The sequence below is a fragment of the Mytilus trossulus genome, chromosome 3 (assembly GCF_036588685.1).
Source record: "Mytilus trossulus isolate FHL-02 chromosome 3, PNRI_Mtr1.1.1.hap1, whole genome shotgun sequence".
NCBI lineage: Eukaryota > Metazoa > Mollusca > Bivalvia > Mytilida > Mytilidae > Mytilus > Mytilus trossulus.
This window is the reverse complement of record NC_086375.1, coordinates 23,896,909-23,914,743: the sequence shown is the minus strand read 5'-3', so window position 1 is coordinate 23,914,743 and position 17,835 is coordinate 23,896,909. Positions and strand designations below refer to the sequence as shown.

The following is a 17,835-nucleotide window of genomic DNA, read 5'->3' as shown; positions in this document are numbered from 1 at the left end:
GGCGTAACAAATAATTAAATATAGAACATATCTATAAATAGCACTTCCGGTATCCCCATTCTATTTAAAAACAATTAATGCAAACAGTAAACAGTGTAACGTTACATGTATAAAAGTTATGTGATTATTAAAACTGACATTTTGTAGTTGACCCTATTTTGCCCAACTTGCAGATGGGCAAATTTAAAAGAACGATCGAAAACTGTAATTTATAGCGGTGGTCATTTTTCCTGAATTTTGTGTCACATGTAAAAAAAAATAATTAAGAATTAAGACAGAATTATTTTTCGTGGGAAAAATTTGGTTGATTATATAAAGAAACAATGTAGCATGACTGTAGAGTGCCCTCATTATAACAAGGTCTGGATCAGCCACTGTTTGTGTATAGGGGGTATCACGATCCGCTATGCGCTAAGAGAGCCCAGGTATCCGTATAGGTGGACCGTTGTACATAAAGCCATACAATATACCCTAATTTTCTGGTGAATTATAGTTTCTCCGACATGTATCCCGAACGGCCTATAATCTAGGACCTCATCTTTATATTTATTGTCATTTTTTCAGTCCTGAACATTTAATACCAATATTTACCACAAGACGATAACCAAGCAACCCAAAATCAATCTATTTTTATATTATAAAACACCACGTTTAATATTCTCTTATCTTCATACTATAAAATGCTCGATAAAATGTCATTTTTCTATATTTGTATTATAGCATACACTCTCTATTCTATGAAATATTTTCCACTTGACGTTATAAGCAACCAACAATTTATATTGTATCCACATTAGTCTGTATTCTTTATTTCCCCCCCCCCCTTTTTTCTTAGTTTTGTCTCGTTATTCTTATTTCTGTAAATCCTTGTTATAATTTATGGTTTCCTTTTTATATAATCTTTCAGATATCTGACGCACTTACCTAACTCGAAAAGCACACATCAAGTTACGTTTATGGAAAGAAAAACAACTCATACAAATACTGAGATTTCAATGTAGAAAATCCTCCATAACAACTTATTACTGGCAGATTAGTGAGATCATACAATGAGCCAACTTTTTATTTACAAAATTAACTGATCTTAAAATTGCAAACGACAGAATAGTCTGAATGTTTCACAATAATCTATATCGCCTAATCCTTTTGGGAAGAAAACATTTAGGGACCAATGTTCACACAATACCACTTTGTCAGTCTCCGTGTCCATGAGGAAATACATAAGTTAACCAGTCATTCATGAAACCCAATTTAATACTCTCTGAATACATGTATAAATCAATCACATGGAAAAGATGGAATGGGATTTGTCCCATACTGCATAACTTGTAAAAAAAATAACTGAAAAGTGTATTCTCCTACTACAAACTATTATGCTGAGTTCACACGTAATATATTATATACGAATTTGATTCCAATATCCATCATGTATTTAAGGGCAGCTTCACAGAAATTCTCCTGTACATGCGAACCTTTACATAAAATAAGTAGATTGGTATGATTGCTGATGAGAACAACCTAGCAAAGTTCAAATGACATGGATGTTCGCAAATATAATCACTGCTGGGCCTTCAATATTAAGAAAACTCCATACCATATAAATAACTGAGAAGGGCCAGACATGTAAATGAGATAAATTCAAACGTGAAAACTGTTAAATTTCTTATATGATTGTTGATTTGTTTTATTTCTCTGACATATCTGACAACAATGTGATTCTTGATTTTTGTTTTATTTACTTAATGACTGTCTGTGTACCTTTTTTCGCTTTATGGTTGCTGTCAGTATAATGTTTATACTGTGATTATAATGATTGCTGGCAGCTTCAGTATTTCAAAACAAATCTTTGAATATTTTTTTCTTATAAAATTGGAGCTGTTTATGATACAATGAAAATTCAAGTATTATAGATTTTTTTTTAATTCTTCACATTTTACACATAATATCTGTGTCCAGAAATCTTCATTGGTTTGTCTACAAAAGAAAGTAAATGTTAAAATCATATTAATTTTTGGTCACCAGCATAGCATATATGAAAAACAAAATGTTTGGAAAAAACATCATATATAAATAAACATTTTGAAATGTCTTGGTGCAAGCTGAATTCCGCTACGGCATGCAAGATTATCTCGCTGTGTTGATGACACAACCCATTGGTAGCATTGGGTTGTTTCCTGTTCTTTTGTCGGGTTGATGTCTCTTTGACACATTCCCTGTTTGTAATCTCTATCAAAATCATGCATGAACTGTTATCATTATTGAAGGCCATACCGTTGCCTATAAGTGCTCACATCCACCTTGTAACTTGGGGTGGATAACTGTTTCATTGGTATTCAAACCACATCTTCTTATTTTTATAATGTTGACCTTTTGGTACTTTTATTCTCAACTTTTGTTTAAGTCAACAGTATGTCCTCTTAATTATGTTGATGTCTACTTTTGGTAATGTATATCACTGGGATCAGTCATCGGTTGTTGCCTCATTGAGACCTCCTTTCATTGATGCTGGATCTATTGTTTTGCATAAAATCGAATTTTCAGTGTTTTCCTCATGCCATGTTTTTATTTTAAGGTTTAGAAAGCCAATTGGTATATATTCACCGACAACATTGTATGATTTCTTTTATGATTTTTTTTTAGTATGGAAAAAATGCCTTTTAAAAGTGCAAAAAAAGTATTGTCCAGTTGACCAGTCCAGACTTTGTTTACTAACAGTATATGTAAACTACTTTTTATAACAACGTGTCCCACTTCTTCTATGTTTGTTTAAGCTTAATGCATTTGTTTAAAAAAAATCGAGCACAAATCATTTACACCGTTTGGTATATGTTCAAATTGGCATCTTCTAGATATACTTTGTTTGGTTTTCTTCTGCTAATGGTTTTGGATTGCTTTCCCTCTTTTAAATGTGTACAACATTGCGCATCATTCCTCCCCCTTTTTTTTTACACATATCAAAATGCGTACTCCATTATACATTGCAGACAGATACAACAAACTTATCCTGGATGAAGTTCATATTTCATAGCACTTTCAATAAAATTTATAAAGTTAAAGATAATACAAATCAACCACAAAATGTATTTATAGCGTACACACGACTGTTCGAGTGGTCCCAGTCAATACAAAAATTGCCATTTATTATATTATTAACTGCTTGCGTAGCACGGACATACATGAAAGAATATAACTACTCAGTGTTTCAGGTTGTATTAAAATTTATGTAACAGTTTGTGTTGTTATATTATGATTATATCTTACCAAAGTTTGATGTGCTGTTATTTTCCTATGCGGTGATGGAAGCCATGCTGTCTGGTGTTTTCCACGACTTGTATGTCGTCACAGAAAAATATAAATAGCTTTAAACAACAATCGGTACACTCGGGCTTTTCAATAGTATTATCGTAATATAATTTCTTCCGAAGTCAATAACCAACTTCTTGGTTATTCGTCTTGGACATTATCTTTAAATACAAGCTAAAAAATCCGATACTATTCCGAATGTCATAAATTACCATTTTTATATCACTTGTCATCCAGACGCTCTACTTTGAAAAATAAAGCGGCTGGATGATCGAGACTACTTCTCATGTGGAGTTGTCGCCCTTTGATTTATTTCCGTCAACACGCATGAATAAAAGACGGATTTGACAGTCATTTAAGCCCCGCCTACCTTCAAATTATTTTAATCGCATAATCTATATAAAGTGCGCATATCTTTTTACTTATCAGTTATTCAAACTCATTTTATTCAATGTTACAATGTTTTTATTATTGTAAAGCTGTTTTTTCTTCCGAAAATATGCCGAAGATACATTTCAACCGTTTATGGGCGTGGCTTTAAAATGTGATGATTAACAAGTCTAAACAAGTTTTTAATATTGGCTGTATAATGATTGGTTGTTTCCTTATTATGACTGTGACGTAATGTTTCAAAACAGTGGCACGCGTATTTTACTATAATCTTTAGTGTAGTAGATTTATTTTGCGGGAAAAGTGATACACACAAGACGGTAAGTGTTGAGTACCTTTTTACGATTATATTAGTTCATGTTGTGGATGTTGTTAAACTTTTTACAATGTATGTTTAATTTCTTACAAAATAACATGTCAATATAAAAAATAATGTAAAAGTTTATTTTGGAAGTCAATATTTTTATCCATAGTGATATTTGCTATAAATAAGTGTTACGAAATCGAAGTCACTTTATAATTATTCATTTATTTTGATGTATTTTGTTTTCTAGTATTACTATGTATACTTTTTCAAAACTTTTATTGTTTTATTGTTGTAGATTACATAAGCAATATATAGAAAAACACCTTTGTGAACAATGGATTAGTCACATGTTACCTATGAAAAATAAAATGGAATCTAGCAAATCGGATGGACTGAAAATTCCCAAGGATAATTCATCTGCCTTTCATTTTTATGATAAGAAACGTGACAGTGGATATTTGACAAATTCACCAGCGACGCCTGCTACACCAAATAACAATCTTCAATTTAATTTTGACGAGGATATAGTTAGTGAAGAAAATTCTATAAGCCATAGTGCAAAGTTTAATAAATTCGAGGATAGCGGAGAACTTTCGGATGATTGTTTTTATGATGCCGAGGAAATGTCAGAAAATACGGATAAAGAAGTAGAATGTGCTATGTCGTTAGAAAACATTAGATCAGTGCCTATTCCAATATTAGTCCGTCCTAGTGCTCCTGCACCCCAGCCGTTTGACAATCATGACGTTCCTGGAAATTTGGAATGCATTTCCGAAACTTTACATTTCACAGCATATAGTTTCAATAGAGGATCACCATTAAGGTCATCAAGTCATCATTATAAAAGACGTCATTTTAGACCTATTGGTCAGAGAACAATAAGTACCCAGACTCCTCATCAAAATAGTCAGATTCTCCAGCAGGCTGTAAATACATTGTCTGATAGATTCCATCCTTATGATGCACCGTTAGCAAGAGGTGAGTTATTCTTATTATTGTTGCATCATCCATTCTTTTAAACGTGACATACATCTAGCGATAATACATATGTAAACAATTATAATGAGATCAAGGATTTATAACTAATATACGTCCTTGATTATGAGATGGGGTAATTAAATTCTACTTGAATACTTGTGTAGATTTATAATTTTGAGGGTCATAAAATGATTTCTTCTGTCATTTTTCGTCTGTACTCTTATGCTTAATGTTTGTCTCGTTCACGTGTTCTCATTTCTGCATATTTATTTATTCTCTGTAACTTGGCCATATAATTTGTAATTAATGAGAAATATCATTTTTCTATTCGATTTTTTTTAATTCTGATTAGTTGTGTTCATTCATTTCTATTTTGGGGGGGGGGGGATGTTTTTTTTTAATTGGGATGTCGTACTCAAATACACCTATTTTATAAACAAGTATTGTCCCTTTAATAGACAGCGAAACTGATCCCTTTCATAATTACATGCATGACTGAGAAATCGGAAACAGCACCACAAGTACATGCGAACAATTATAATAACTTACATAAATATATACAGGTGATGTTTTTATATATAGATATTACAAATTGTCATTGATGTCATTTTTTCTCATTGACATTGATCAAGGATGAAGGATCAAAATTCAATATATAAGTAAATAAGATTTGACACCATTTTTAAATTAATTATGACGAAAACAAACTAAAAGAATTATATTTCAGTATGTCAAATTTTCTATATACATGTATTTATTATAAACTTCACGTCTCATTTGTAATATCATTATTTACTCATGAACCTTGGCTTGTGGTTTAAAAGGTGCAGTTTCCATTTCCCTATTTTTGTTCTAGATTTGTTTTGTGTGTGTGTCTTTCGTGTGCTATCAGTAATCATTATGGACTTCTGGTGCTATGGATGCACATTTATTAAAATAATTCGTTGTCATAATATTTCGTTTCCGTCCAAAAAAATACGACATCAAAAGTTTAATTTTTCCTTCATTTTCTTTTATTCTTATCTTTATAGGTACGGTACACAATAGACTCCGTCATACTTCAGATGACTATGTGCCCCACGAACCCCTCCCAGATTTAGTACCCATGGCCAGGGGGAGAGACCGTTCCATTTCACTGCCAGATGTGCCTGCATTGAGGGAAGCCCAAGAAACGGAGGTTGGAAAAGAACTTCGACGCATCAGCGACGAGTTTCATTTCTCCTACCACACTCCGAGACAGGTACGCTCTTTTGTTATATTTAAAAACAATTATCCTAAATGTAAGTTATAGGACGTGTTTTGAAACTCTTTTAGATTCTTTGTTGTATATTTTACAACTGATGTATTTCGTCTGATTTGACAGATTGAGGTCGGGTCGGTTACTACCTGACCCCGATGTCTCGGTTGTAGTAAAAGTTTTGGAAAAGTGCCAGTTGTGATTAAAATTAAAAAGTGCATGGTATGTTACGTGCACTTTGCTTGTTGACAATATAATTATATTGTTACTAATAAATACATTGTCACTCGTCAAGGCTAGAAAAGGTTACAAAGTACATTATTGGCAACTATTGAACGGCTTATGATCTAAACCACAAATAAAAGTATATTTGATGCCCGATGTTGGTATTAGTGCATTTTAGATGAAATTAATTAAGTGGAAAGATACACTCAGTACATGTTGCCTTTGTGATCCTTTTTGAAATTAATAAGCACTTGTGATTAAGTAAACAAACACAGAAGATGTTTTTTATAGTTGTACTTAAGTATTTATGAACATGACTTTATATTGAAGTATATGTTGCCAATTGGAGAGAAGCCAATTAAGTGTGGGTGTGCTCCCTAATTTATTTATTTATTTATATTTTTTTTGTAAATTATCGCTTGACCTTTTTTGTAGCAACTCTCATTTTCAGTTTATAAGTCCTATTGACATTACGCAATCTACAGGATCATTTATGACACGGAAGCGCTTTAAATTAACAATGCGAGATGAATATTGGATCAAATTTAAATTCTCTTTAAATAACACATTTAGGGACGAAGAAGACTATTTACAAATGAAATGGGACACAGGAGACGTTAATTGAGGCCTAAAATAGAATAGAATTTTCAGTTTATTTAGTTCAATTTGAAAACGGTTTTAAATTTCTTATGTGTGCGGTATACCCTCCCCCCGAACCCCCAATTGTCAAAGGAGTTATTTGTTTGTCTTTTCGCCTTTTCACAAACTAGGGTTTTTTTTTGTTATTTTTTATTCAATTGTCATGCAAAGCACAGAAAATTTGTATTTGTTTCTTTGTGTTATTTTTTATAGATACTGAAATGTAAAATTTGTTTAAAAAAAAATATTATTCTTATATTTTCAGGCAAGAATCATGATACGACCACATCCGGGATCTTTCCCTGGAACTTGGAGATTCGGCGGCTTCTGGGACAGTTTACGAGAATTATTCACGCCTAGTCCTACCAACCCATCAGAAAATTGATACAATGCCTTTCATTAACAGTGTTCGGATGTGTTCGGGTGTTTACATGACAATTTTGGATATTTTTTTGACAATGTTCGGATACTTTTTGTGACAATTTTCCGATGTTTTACATGACTATATAATAGGATGTTTGCTCATCCGGAAGTTTGGTGCTATGCAAAAATCAGACCACAAGATTGATTGCTCAAGATGGGGGCCAAGCCCGCGATCTCATATATTCTTGGTGGTCACTAAAGTGCTTTTATTTGATTTTTTTTATTACTAACCATTTACGATTTAAAATCTATGCCTTTTTCATGTCTTTTACTAATTGATATGGTATTGTTATACCATATAAAAGAAGGCATAATTTTCAATCATGTTTAAAATATTATTGTTATTAATGTGTTTTTCTTGTTCTGAAAATAATGATTTATTTACATTTAATGTAAATCAGTTTTCAAATGATCTCAGATTTTATTTTAACAATTGTATATTTATATTTGAAAAGGGGTAATGATCAGCATTAATTTGGTGCATTAGAATATTTTCTTTCGTTCTTTCTATTCTTTCATTTTGTCTAAAATAATATTTTTTCATACACGTAGATATAGTTTTTTTCTTTGCCTGTGACTTTCTAAATATATATTATTTATTGAAATTAAATATATGATTTTGGATTTTATCTGACCATTTGATGGAGTGACATTCCAGCTCAGCGACCTCTGTTTTCATACCGTTTCTTTTTAGTTTTACTAAAAATAAATGTATGTAATTATGTATATTTTAAATATACTTTATTGTTTATTTGAATGTAAATAAATTTAGAAAAGAGATAATGGTTATTATATTCTCTCAGCCCATTGAATCAATCTATGTCTGTGACTAATTATCTAGATGAATGACTACGAAAAGATTGCGGTTGAAATGAGACAGTTATATGGTTACATCATAACATTAATTTACTTATATCAACCAGGTGAGTATATGAATTATTGTTGTTAATTTATTTTCCGGTGACCCATTGACTACAGATAATGTAAACAAATCTACAGACCTAAAATAAAACCAACACACTTGGCACTGGTCCAACTACTTAAAATAGTAACTTAGTCATTCGTGTATTGGTTTAAAAAAGGTAGAAACGTCGCACAAAGTGTATAACCATCGATTTCTAATTTACATAAGAAAATGATGTAGATTTCATCAACCTCCAGGGCAGACTCCCGAACAGAAGAAATCTTTCGTGTACCCTCAGTTTAGTCCTTCACTTTGAAATATTATGCAATGTAGATGCGATTAAATGTAAAAACAAAGACGAGAAATAGATCTGTATCGCACACGAAATAGGATACGACAAAAGTATATTTTAGAAATATGACCCATTGACCTAGGTTACTCATCTACATATATTGATATGATATTGAGATATGAAAGAAGCATAATGTTTTTGTTATGATATATCTTTTTAAAATCAAAGTTTATTGATTTTCCTTGACCCGATATTTGGAGATTACGGTTTAGTATGACTTTGCAAAGTTCTGTAGACAGGTTAAGAAACTGGAGCATGATTACACATGCTTGTGCACGAAAGAAGATCGAACTTGCACGTTTCTACGTGATTGTACAAGAAGACAACGAAGTTTGAAAAAAATTATACGAGTAGGGACAGAGTTTAAAGACCATTCTGTCGAGTTTACGAACGCATATTATTGGTTCCCTATATACGATCTCTATGGTTCAAACTTGACGAACACTGGAATATTGATTTTGGAAATCGAAGCGCCTCCCGTTACTGAAATGGAAAAGAACATAAACATTTTTTTGTGTCACGAAATTGAAATTGGAGCATCTTTATAACACCCTTTATGCATATATAGTGGTTCTGATGGGATGAAGATTGATATTCTGCTGGAGGGACGAATTTTGGAAAATCCCCCACAATTTACAATTACTTATTTTCTCACACAATGCTCCATGGATATGTTTTCCAACATCTTGTGGGGGAAGATAATTTTTTGTTTTCAATCGTCTTTCAGTGTAGACAGTTTTTTACCAGTTACAATGTAAGGTCAATTATTTTTAAAATATTATCCCTCCTCAGAATATCTAATGACTGGCACTTAAGGCCTTCATTTATGTTGAGTTCTGGTTTTCGATATATTGGGCAAGCCGAAAAACTATATATTATACAATCTTTATAATTTGTGCGTAATAACAATTCAGGCACATTGTATCCCCATTCCGGTCTTCATTTTAAATACTTTCTCAATAAATAACAGATATCCTTCATCAGTATAATCTTATCAATCTATTTTATCAGTTTATAAAAACAATCTTGAATTCAATACAAATTAAAAACCCGGACCAAATTCTAAAATGTAAAAATTCACTCGAATCTAATATTTACAACAGAGGTTGCGTATTTGTGCACCCAAAATTAATATAATACATCCGGCTGCGGTGGTAAGCACTGTGCGAATATTGAACTTTACCTTTTTTCATTGATCTCATTTGGTGCCAACGTTTTTTCTCTCTCATCATGTTGAAATTGACTTTGGACACAGTGCACCAGGGAGGAGTATTATGAATTAAATAACCGCCGGCAGAATGTGGTGATCCCTTAAGGAGAAGCCTCTACAGATAAGTTGAAAAAACATATTAAACTATGAGAATAAAAAATTGAATAAAAGTTGTATATACATAGTAGCCACTGATACAACTCTCCACCAGACAAAATTACGTAGAAGTTATCAACTATATAAGTCATAGTATGGCCTTCAACAATGAGATAAACCGATACCACATACAAACATATAGCAGATCTATATAAGGATCAAACTCATAAACAAAGTATTAGGTATTACTATTAATTACACTTGAAATAAACTTGTTATAAATTATATATATAATCTTGTGGTCATTTTATGCTAGTTTCTTCATTGAGATAGGGTCAGTAATGTTATTCATATATATCTATATATATATATGAAAACACAAGTGCTTAATGCTGAAGCGTGAGAATAACAGGAAATAATGTTTATTAATAAACATGAGAGTCATTGGCAAAGGAAATACTAAACAGTAAAAAAGGCAAACAATAAGATGTGAAATTTTTACTGTCTATATATTTATATCTACAATCGTAAGAAATAGTCTATATATAGTATATGTAATCTATTTGATGAGGTAAAAGCTTTGGAACCCAATAGTTTTCAGTTCGTACGTCCGTCTGTCCGTCCACAATCTGTTAACACTGTTTATCCTCCCGATTGCGAGTTTCGAATGCATCCTTGACGTTCCTTTTACTGAAATGGAAATTAAAAATGTTCATAAAAAATATAACTTGCATATATATATATCTATTCCTTATATAAATCATGTACATTGTATTCTGGAAAAGACCAGAACCATAAAATTGTTACTATAATCATCGTCATTAGGTAAATATTACTTAACGTGTCGCCTTTATTTTTTAGAAATTTAATGATATAATTCCCTAAATACATTGAAAACATCCAAAAAGTTTTCATGTTGACGAATTCTACGGCAAAATTGTAATCTTTCGGTTACAACACATTTTTTATCATGGTTGGCGGCCAAGGTTTTCCGAAAGCTTTAATGTCTGAAAATTGCATAAAATCCTCGTATTTTGACAAAATTCCCAAATTGCATAATATAATGTTCTTTTATGAAAAAGTAAGATCACAAAAATACTGAACTCCGAGGAAAATTCAAAACGGAAAGTCCCTTATCAAATGACAAGATCAAAAGAACAAACACATGCATCAAACGAATGTCATATTGCTGAATTGGTACAGACATTTTTTTATTAAGAAAATGATGGATTTCACCTGGTTTTGTAGCTAGCTGAATGTCTCACTTGTATTACAGCCGCATAAAATTCCATTACAGTGACAACGATACGTGAACAAAACAAACAGACATAATAGGTAAAAATGTCAAAAAATAGGGGTACAGCAGTATACAATGTGTTATAATCTTAGATTCAGTAGAACTTTGTGCGAAAAAAAAATATAAACCTCCTTTTATCTCATCGATGACGATTTTGATAATAAATGAAACAAGTTTGAAAATTAATATTTCAAAATCAAATTATACTATACGTTAATTAAGCCAATGAAGGTATGCTAATTATTGAAAGAATGATGCGGTGCAATGTATATATACCGCGACCTGGCTGAAAATCGGGATGAAATTAATGATGGCATCAAATCTGACACCATAAAGGAATTTTGAAAATTTATTCAACTTTTGATAACATCCTTTCAAATAATCTGAAGTCCGACATCATGATACCCATATTATTCGAGAGGGGAAGGGTCCGCATCATCATCGAATTATCGCAAAAAATATTGTTGTCAAATTATAGTAATGACGAAACTCATGGAATATTTTTTCCGGAAATTTGTAACTATATTAAGAGCAGACGCACTACATTTCCGGGTAACAGAATAAATGTGAACTATAGCACATTATTCTTTTTTAATATTACATGCTATTAACGATTATGGTAATGCAGATGTAATTTTAGCCCTTGATTTGACGAAGAAGTTACAAAAGTGGCATGATCTTCACCGTACAGGTGTGCCATGTGGAGTAGGATCTGTTTACCTTTCCGGAGCACCCGAGATCACCCTCAGTTTTTGGTGGGATTCGTTGTACTAAGTCTTTAGTTTTCTATGTTGTGTCTTGTCTTGTATACTATTGTTTTTCTGTTTATCTCTTTTTATAGCATGTCGTTGTCAGTTTATTTTTTATCTATGAGTTTGAATGTCCCTCTGGTATCTTTCGCCCCTCTTTATATCAGTCATGCATGTTCAAACAAAAACGAACGCAACTTGTAATCCCATTTTGCTATAGTCGTTTACAAAGAAAAATAGAATTAATAAAAAAAAATACATTATTATAAAATCAACAACAACAACAAAAACAGAGTTCAAATGCATTTTCAACGACTCTGAAATGTTTACCAGTGCTTTTGGTTGCTGTCATCTTTGATTGTAGATAGGCACAGGCTCTAAACTCATTTAATAAAAATAGGGATATTATTGTTACAATTGAAGGCCCTTGACGGGTAGCTTGACACACACACGCACAAAACAGTACAATATAATAAATGGCATTTTTGATATTTTTTACTTTCGTCATTAAATGAATTTAGAACCGGCCAATGAAATCTATCAAACGTTTTACAATGAGACCGTTTGTTGAAATCCGTTCTGAGGTCACTCAGTGATTATTTTGACACTAAGATTTACAACAAAAATTATGATTTTATCCTTTAATTCGATCCACACTTTTCACAGCTGATCGCTTGTTTACAAGCGAGTGAAATGGTCCATAGAAGATCGATCACTTTTTTAAAGCACTACATGTAACGCTTTCGCTCTGTTTAATACGTATAATCAGCCTTAGAGAAGAAAAAAAGATGGTTAAAGATCAATTGCAACACTAAAATAACACAGTAAAACTATAAAAGTAAAAAGTAAGTGTGAAAATGTAGTGATATATTATCTGCAAAAATCGTTTGATAACGCTGATAAAATACGCGGGTAAAAAAATTTAAAACAAGATAAAAACTCGTTTATTTGTTTTTTAAATGAAGTAGATGATATGACAACATGACATTAATATAAATGGAGTGAATTTCAACAGCATTTACTGTCATATATCAAGTTGTCTAAAATAGTGTGTCAGTCGTCTGATTAACATTCAGAGAGCCGATAATTACCGCGAAAATAACACGAACGTCAAAATAATATATCACATCTGATAACAGGTTGATCGGAAGTTGTAAATAACATGACAACATCAGAACTTAACAAATTGAATTTTAATATCTTGTCATATATTTCCTTGCAGTTAAAGTTGACTTTCTTAGTTTATCAGAACTGCTACAAAAATGATAATTTTAATACTGCATGAACCGAACGCTGAAACAGTACATGGGTTTTCTTTCAAACAATAATTGATAAGGCAATTTTTTTTTTGTGGGAGAAGAAAAGAGTGAAGTTTTCTTCAAATCAATGTTTTCGTTTGTATTGTCTTAATATTGCAACAGAAACAAATTGATTGTATTTTTTTGCGAATTTTTCCTTTATTTAAAACTAAAACAACCTCACATTCCAAACAAAATTGTCGGTGTCTTTGTATAATTTTTAAAGAAAATTTTCAAAGAACTTTTTTGTTGGACAATAGCTCGAGAGATTTTCTACTGGCAAAAAATATAAGTTAAGTTTGTACATTAGTTCTTTAATATAATTATATTTTTCTTTACTTATGCAGAGTACGTATTCGTTTACATATATACAAACATAAATAAGAGTCACTGTCTTCATTCAAACAGTTTTGTGAATGAAGAATGCTGAATGCAAGTGATCTCCAATAATGAAGCAGGACACGTAGAACATATTTTTGGGTAGGTTCCAGTTATTAAATTACGCTACATTTTAGTGTCGATGCAAGTTTGGTCCCTTGTATATTATTTACATAACATTTAGTTAACTTTGTCGAATTCCATGCACATCAGTTTGAGGTACTACCATCACCGACTTTGTAGTATATTCACCTACATAGTCCAGTGCGAACGAAAAAATATAATGAAAGTGACTAAGTATTAGTCCCTTTAGGTATGATAACAAATATAACTTTTACGCAATAGTCATAACAGTTTAAATTTTTTTAAAATAACGACAAATTCTCGTCTCTTGATATTAAGGAAGCTGGCTTCTCATGTTTTGGATCTTTTGTAAGATTTTCGGAAACCTCGGGTTTATCCATTTGAATGCCATTACCAATTTTGCCCGGTGACCCTCATTTTTCTTATTGTAAATATTTTACATATATAAAGAAAAGCCATCTGTTAAAATCTTATAAAATTTTAATTACTTTTTAACAGTTTTTGAGTACTTCAACTTGTCAATGATGAAGCTATGAAAAGTCAAGAAATAATATTTTCCCGCCAAAATTTCAATGGCTAATATCTCGAAAACAAGCACGGTGACCTATTTATTTTATTTGCTCTTTTGGATTCTTTTATTAATCCCTATTAATATAAGCTAGTTTCTTTAAAGGTTAATTACTTTGAAACTGAGAAGCGAACTCCCTTAAACAGAAATATGGTACATGTTATTAATTTTCAGAGGCGCCGCGGATCCAGAATTTGGAAGGGGACGTTATTCCAGAAAACGGAATACCGCCGAGCGGAGGAGACGACAAAGTAATTTGGGTCGATGTTATGCCAAATTTTGTTTCTGTTCAAAGGGATACGCCATCTCATGCTCTCACCCGAATCTACATCTGATTATGAACGTTTTCATAAAATGTTTCAATTGAGTTACAAAAATGAAGTTTTTAGGAGTTGAGCATCATGACAGTACAATTTATCTATACATTTGCTGTTGTTTCCCCGTCGTCCTCTGTATTTCTTCTCTTTCGCTGCTATTTTGATTTGGTTTTTAAAATGTTCTTTTAATATAAAGATAATTAGAGTTGATATGATTTCCAAAACACCTGTATGTAAGCAAATAGAGTCCATCGAAAGAATAAAGTTTATTCAAAAGAGAAATCATTATGGGTTTTGCACTTTTATGACGTCCCATTTTTAAAAAGCCTAAGGACAATGCAAAATGCATAATGATAATGCATTTTGAATAAGCAAATGCAACCACAGACTAAATGTAGACTTCCTTAATTCATAAGAAAGAAAATGATGCGTGCGCAAATGAGTTTGCACTTTTTAATTTAAGCTTTTCATTGTGCTTATGGAATAATGGATTTTCGTTAAAATGGAAATGTTTTCGTTTCTGCAAAAGTGCACGGATTATCCCTTATTTTTAGTTGGCTTCAAAAGAGGACAATCATTAAAAGCATAGTACATATTACTCATAACTGTTTTGCACATTTTGAAGAAGCATCTTACGGTCCAATGATTTCCCGCACCTGCAACCGTCTGCACCTGAAAGTCTGAAAGAGATGCTAAATTAGTGATTAAGCTTTCCGATGTATTATAATATAGTAAAGTACAGATGATAGCGAGAGATCAATATTATTAGTTTATTTTGTATACAAACAGTTGTTTATTTCTATATGATTGTAAGATTAGATAATCAGGATTGCTTACTTTAGACCAATAATGATTTAATTGATGCAGGGTCTTTTCATCTCTAATATTCCCTGTGATGTTATAAGTAAAGATCACCAGAAGCTGTCATTTTATCGATCAAATAATTCATCAATTAAATAGTGATTTGTAACTGTTAGATATATCTTAATACTTATTATATTAACCACATCAAGGGGCGATAATTGCGTCAGTACCTGAATAAATAAATCAGTAAATTCATGGTTCGCTTGTCAACTAATGTACAGGGTTTTCCATATACGTAAGAAATGTATACACAGATTGAGATGCAACAGTGGAAATCCACAGAAGCTGGGTTAAAAAAATAACTTTATAAGTAGTCTGACATTTAACTTGTTTTAGCCTGGTTTAACAGTTATCTGGTGATATATAATTGATTTAGATACGGGCCTGCCGTGTGGTATTGAAATAGCTTTTTTAAGATAAAAGAAAATTAGATAAATTATATTGACATATTTAACATCTATATTCAATGGAAAAGCGACATGTATGTATGTATGTATGTATGTATGTATGTATGTATGTATGTACCTGTATGTGGATGTTTTCCATCGAATGCGTTTAATAAAGGCAACAGCAGTTTACCGCTGTTCAAAACTTGTAAATTCATGGACAAAAAACTAAATCGGGGTAACAAACTAAAACTCAGTGAGGGAAACGCATTAAATATAAGAAGATAACGACTCAACATTAAAATGTAACACACACAGAAACGGACTATTCTGTGTTTTTTAAATGTTCATTAAACACATTCCATACCGGCACACAGCCACACGCACATGGTATCGGGAGTAGGTAAGGGAGTGCATTTCAATATTCCATGAAACGGGGTAACAGTGTCCTCCATGTTTATATTTGGAATATCAGCCCCCTCTCTCTCTCACGTGACGTTTACAATTGGTATCAGACGGACATGCCGTATCTTCTATAAAACCCAGATCTACACCATACAGATGACCTAAGGTCAAGTCATATTTTGATTTAGTACACGAAGAGGACACGGGCCCTTGTCACTTCACGAATATCGTTTTAATAGGCCACTTCATAAAATAACAAAATGCATAAATGTTTCTTTGGTTTAATAATTAATATGATCAAAGACATCTACAGGACAATAGTGGACAATACAAGATGGTCATCTGTCCGTACATATCTCGTCTAACGGTACTCTTAATTATAACGCTGACAATTTTAATGAGCGATAAAGATAACTATCAGCCACTAACTGCTGACGTGTGTCATGATAATAAAATGACAATCAACCGATTATAATTATTTCAATCACACGACAAATTATCGCCCTTGATAAGTATCAAAATGTGCATGTCATGATTCGTGGTATTTTTTTTAAATGTGCATTTATTTTTTATCTTGTCTAATAAAAAAAAAACTCAATAAAGAATGTTACAAAAAAATGTAAATTAAATTTTTATGTGTTTTTTTATATTTATTTTATTACCGTTATAGTATACCAAAATTTAATAGACATGACATCCGGCATGAATATAATTCATTTATTGATTATATATATTTTCTAAATATATACTTTTCTTCTACTGGGTCGCATTAGTAGAAATAGATAATTTTATTTTAAAGTGCAACTTAGTACATGTACATGAAATACTATATGCTAAAGTTATATATGCATGTATGTCAATAAACATGCATGTATACTAACTGCTTTGAGGCAATGATGTACTGTCGTTTATGTACGAAATATTGTATAAATAAATTTCAAAATAATATTAATCCTTATTATAGATCTGAGGCATCAATTTTCTTGATATAGTTTCAACACATTAGTATTGTTCAAAAACGTTAAAATACATATGAAATTAAACGTAATAATAATAATCTTTATTGCAAAATTACACCTATGAGGGTCAAGCAATACAATCAAACAATAATTTTATACCATACAATGCAATACAATGAAATACAATGTAATACAATGAAATACAGAGTAAAACAATACAATATATAGAATAATAGAACATTAGAGTTCATCGCATGAAAATATCGTTTACACAAGCGTTTGTACTAAAAAAAAATCTTGTTTTGAATTCCGCTGAAACACGATGTGACGATTTTAACTGTTCTAGTCAAATGTAATTTATATTCATTCATACATAATTATGATTAAGGCCAATACGCGCTTTCGCCATTCATATTCTATTGGGGTAAAAACCGAAATCGCAAAAATTAGGAGTCGAAAACGCGGG

General features: G+C 31.7%; 1 protein-coding gene and 1 long non-coding RNA gene across 2 annotated transcripts; one reads left to right on the top strand and one right to left on the bottom strand.

Moving 5' to 3' along the window:
- Positions 1-3,837: 3,837 nt before the first annotated feature.
- LOC134710705 (uncharacterized) lies at positions 3,838-7,985 on the top strand. The gene is made up of 4 exons (XM_063571097.1): positions 3,838-4,013; positions 4,296-4,978; positions 6,010-6,218; positions 7,345-7,985. Exons 2-4 carry the CDS (start codon positions 4,348-4,350, stop codon positions 7,462-7,464), a joined length of 960 nt encoding a protein of 319 aa, XP_063427167.1. The 5' UTR covers positions 3,838-4,013; positions 4,296-4,347; the 3' UTR covers positions 7,465-7,985.
- A 2,658-nt stretch (positions 7,986-10,643) lies between these two features.
- Positions 10,644-16,234, bottom strand: LOC134709300 (uncharacterized). The gene is made up of 3 exons (XR_010105944.1): positions 16,145-16,234; positions 15,392-15,435; positions 10,644-10,754 (listed from the first exon to the last, which is right to left on the bottom strand). It is a non-coding gene; the product is annotated as an uncharacterized LOC134709300 (long non-coding RNA).
- Positions 16,235-17,835: the final 1,601 nt, after the last annotated feature.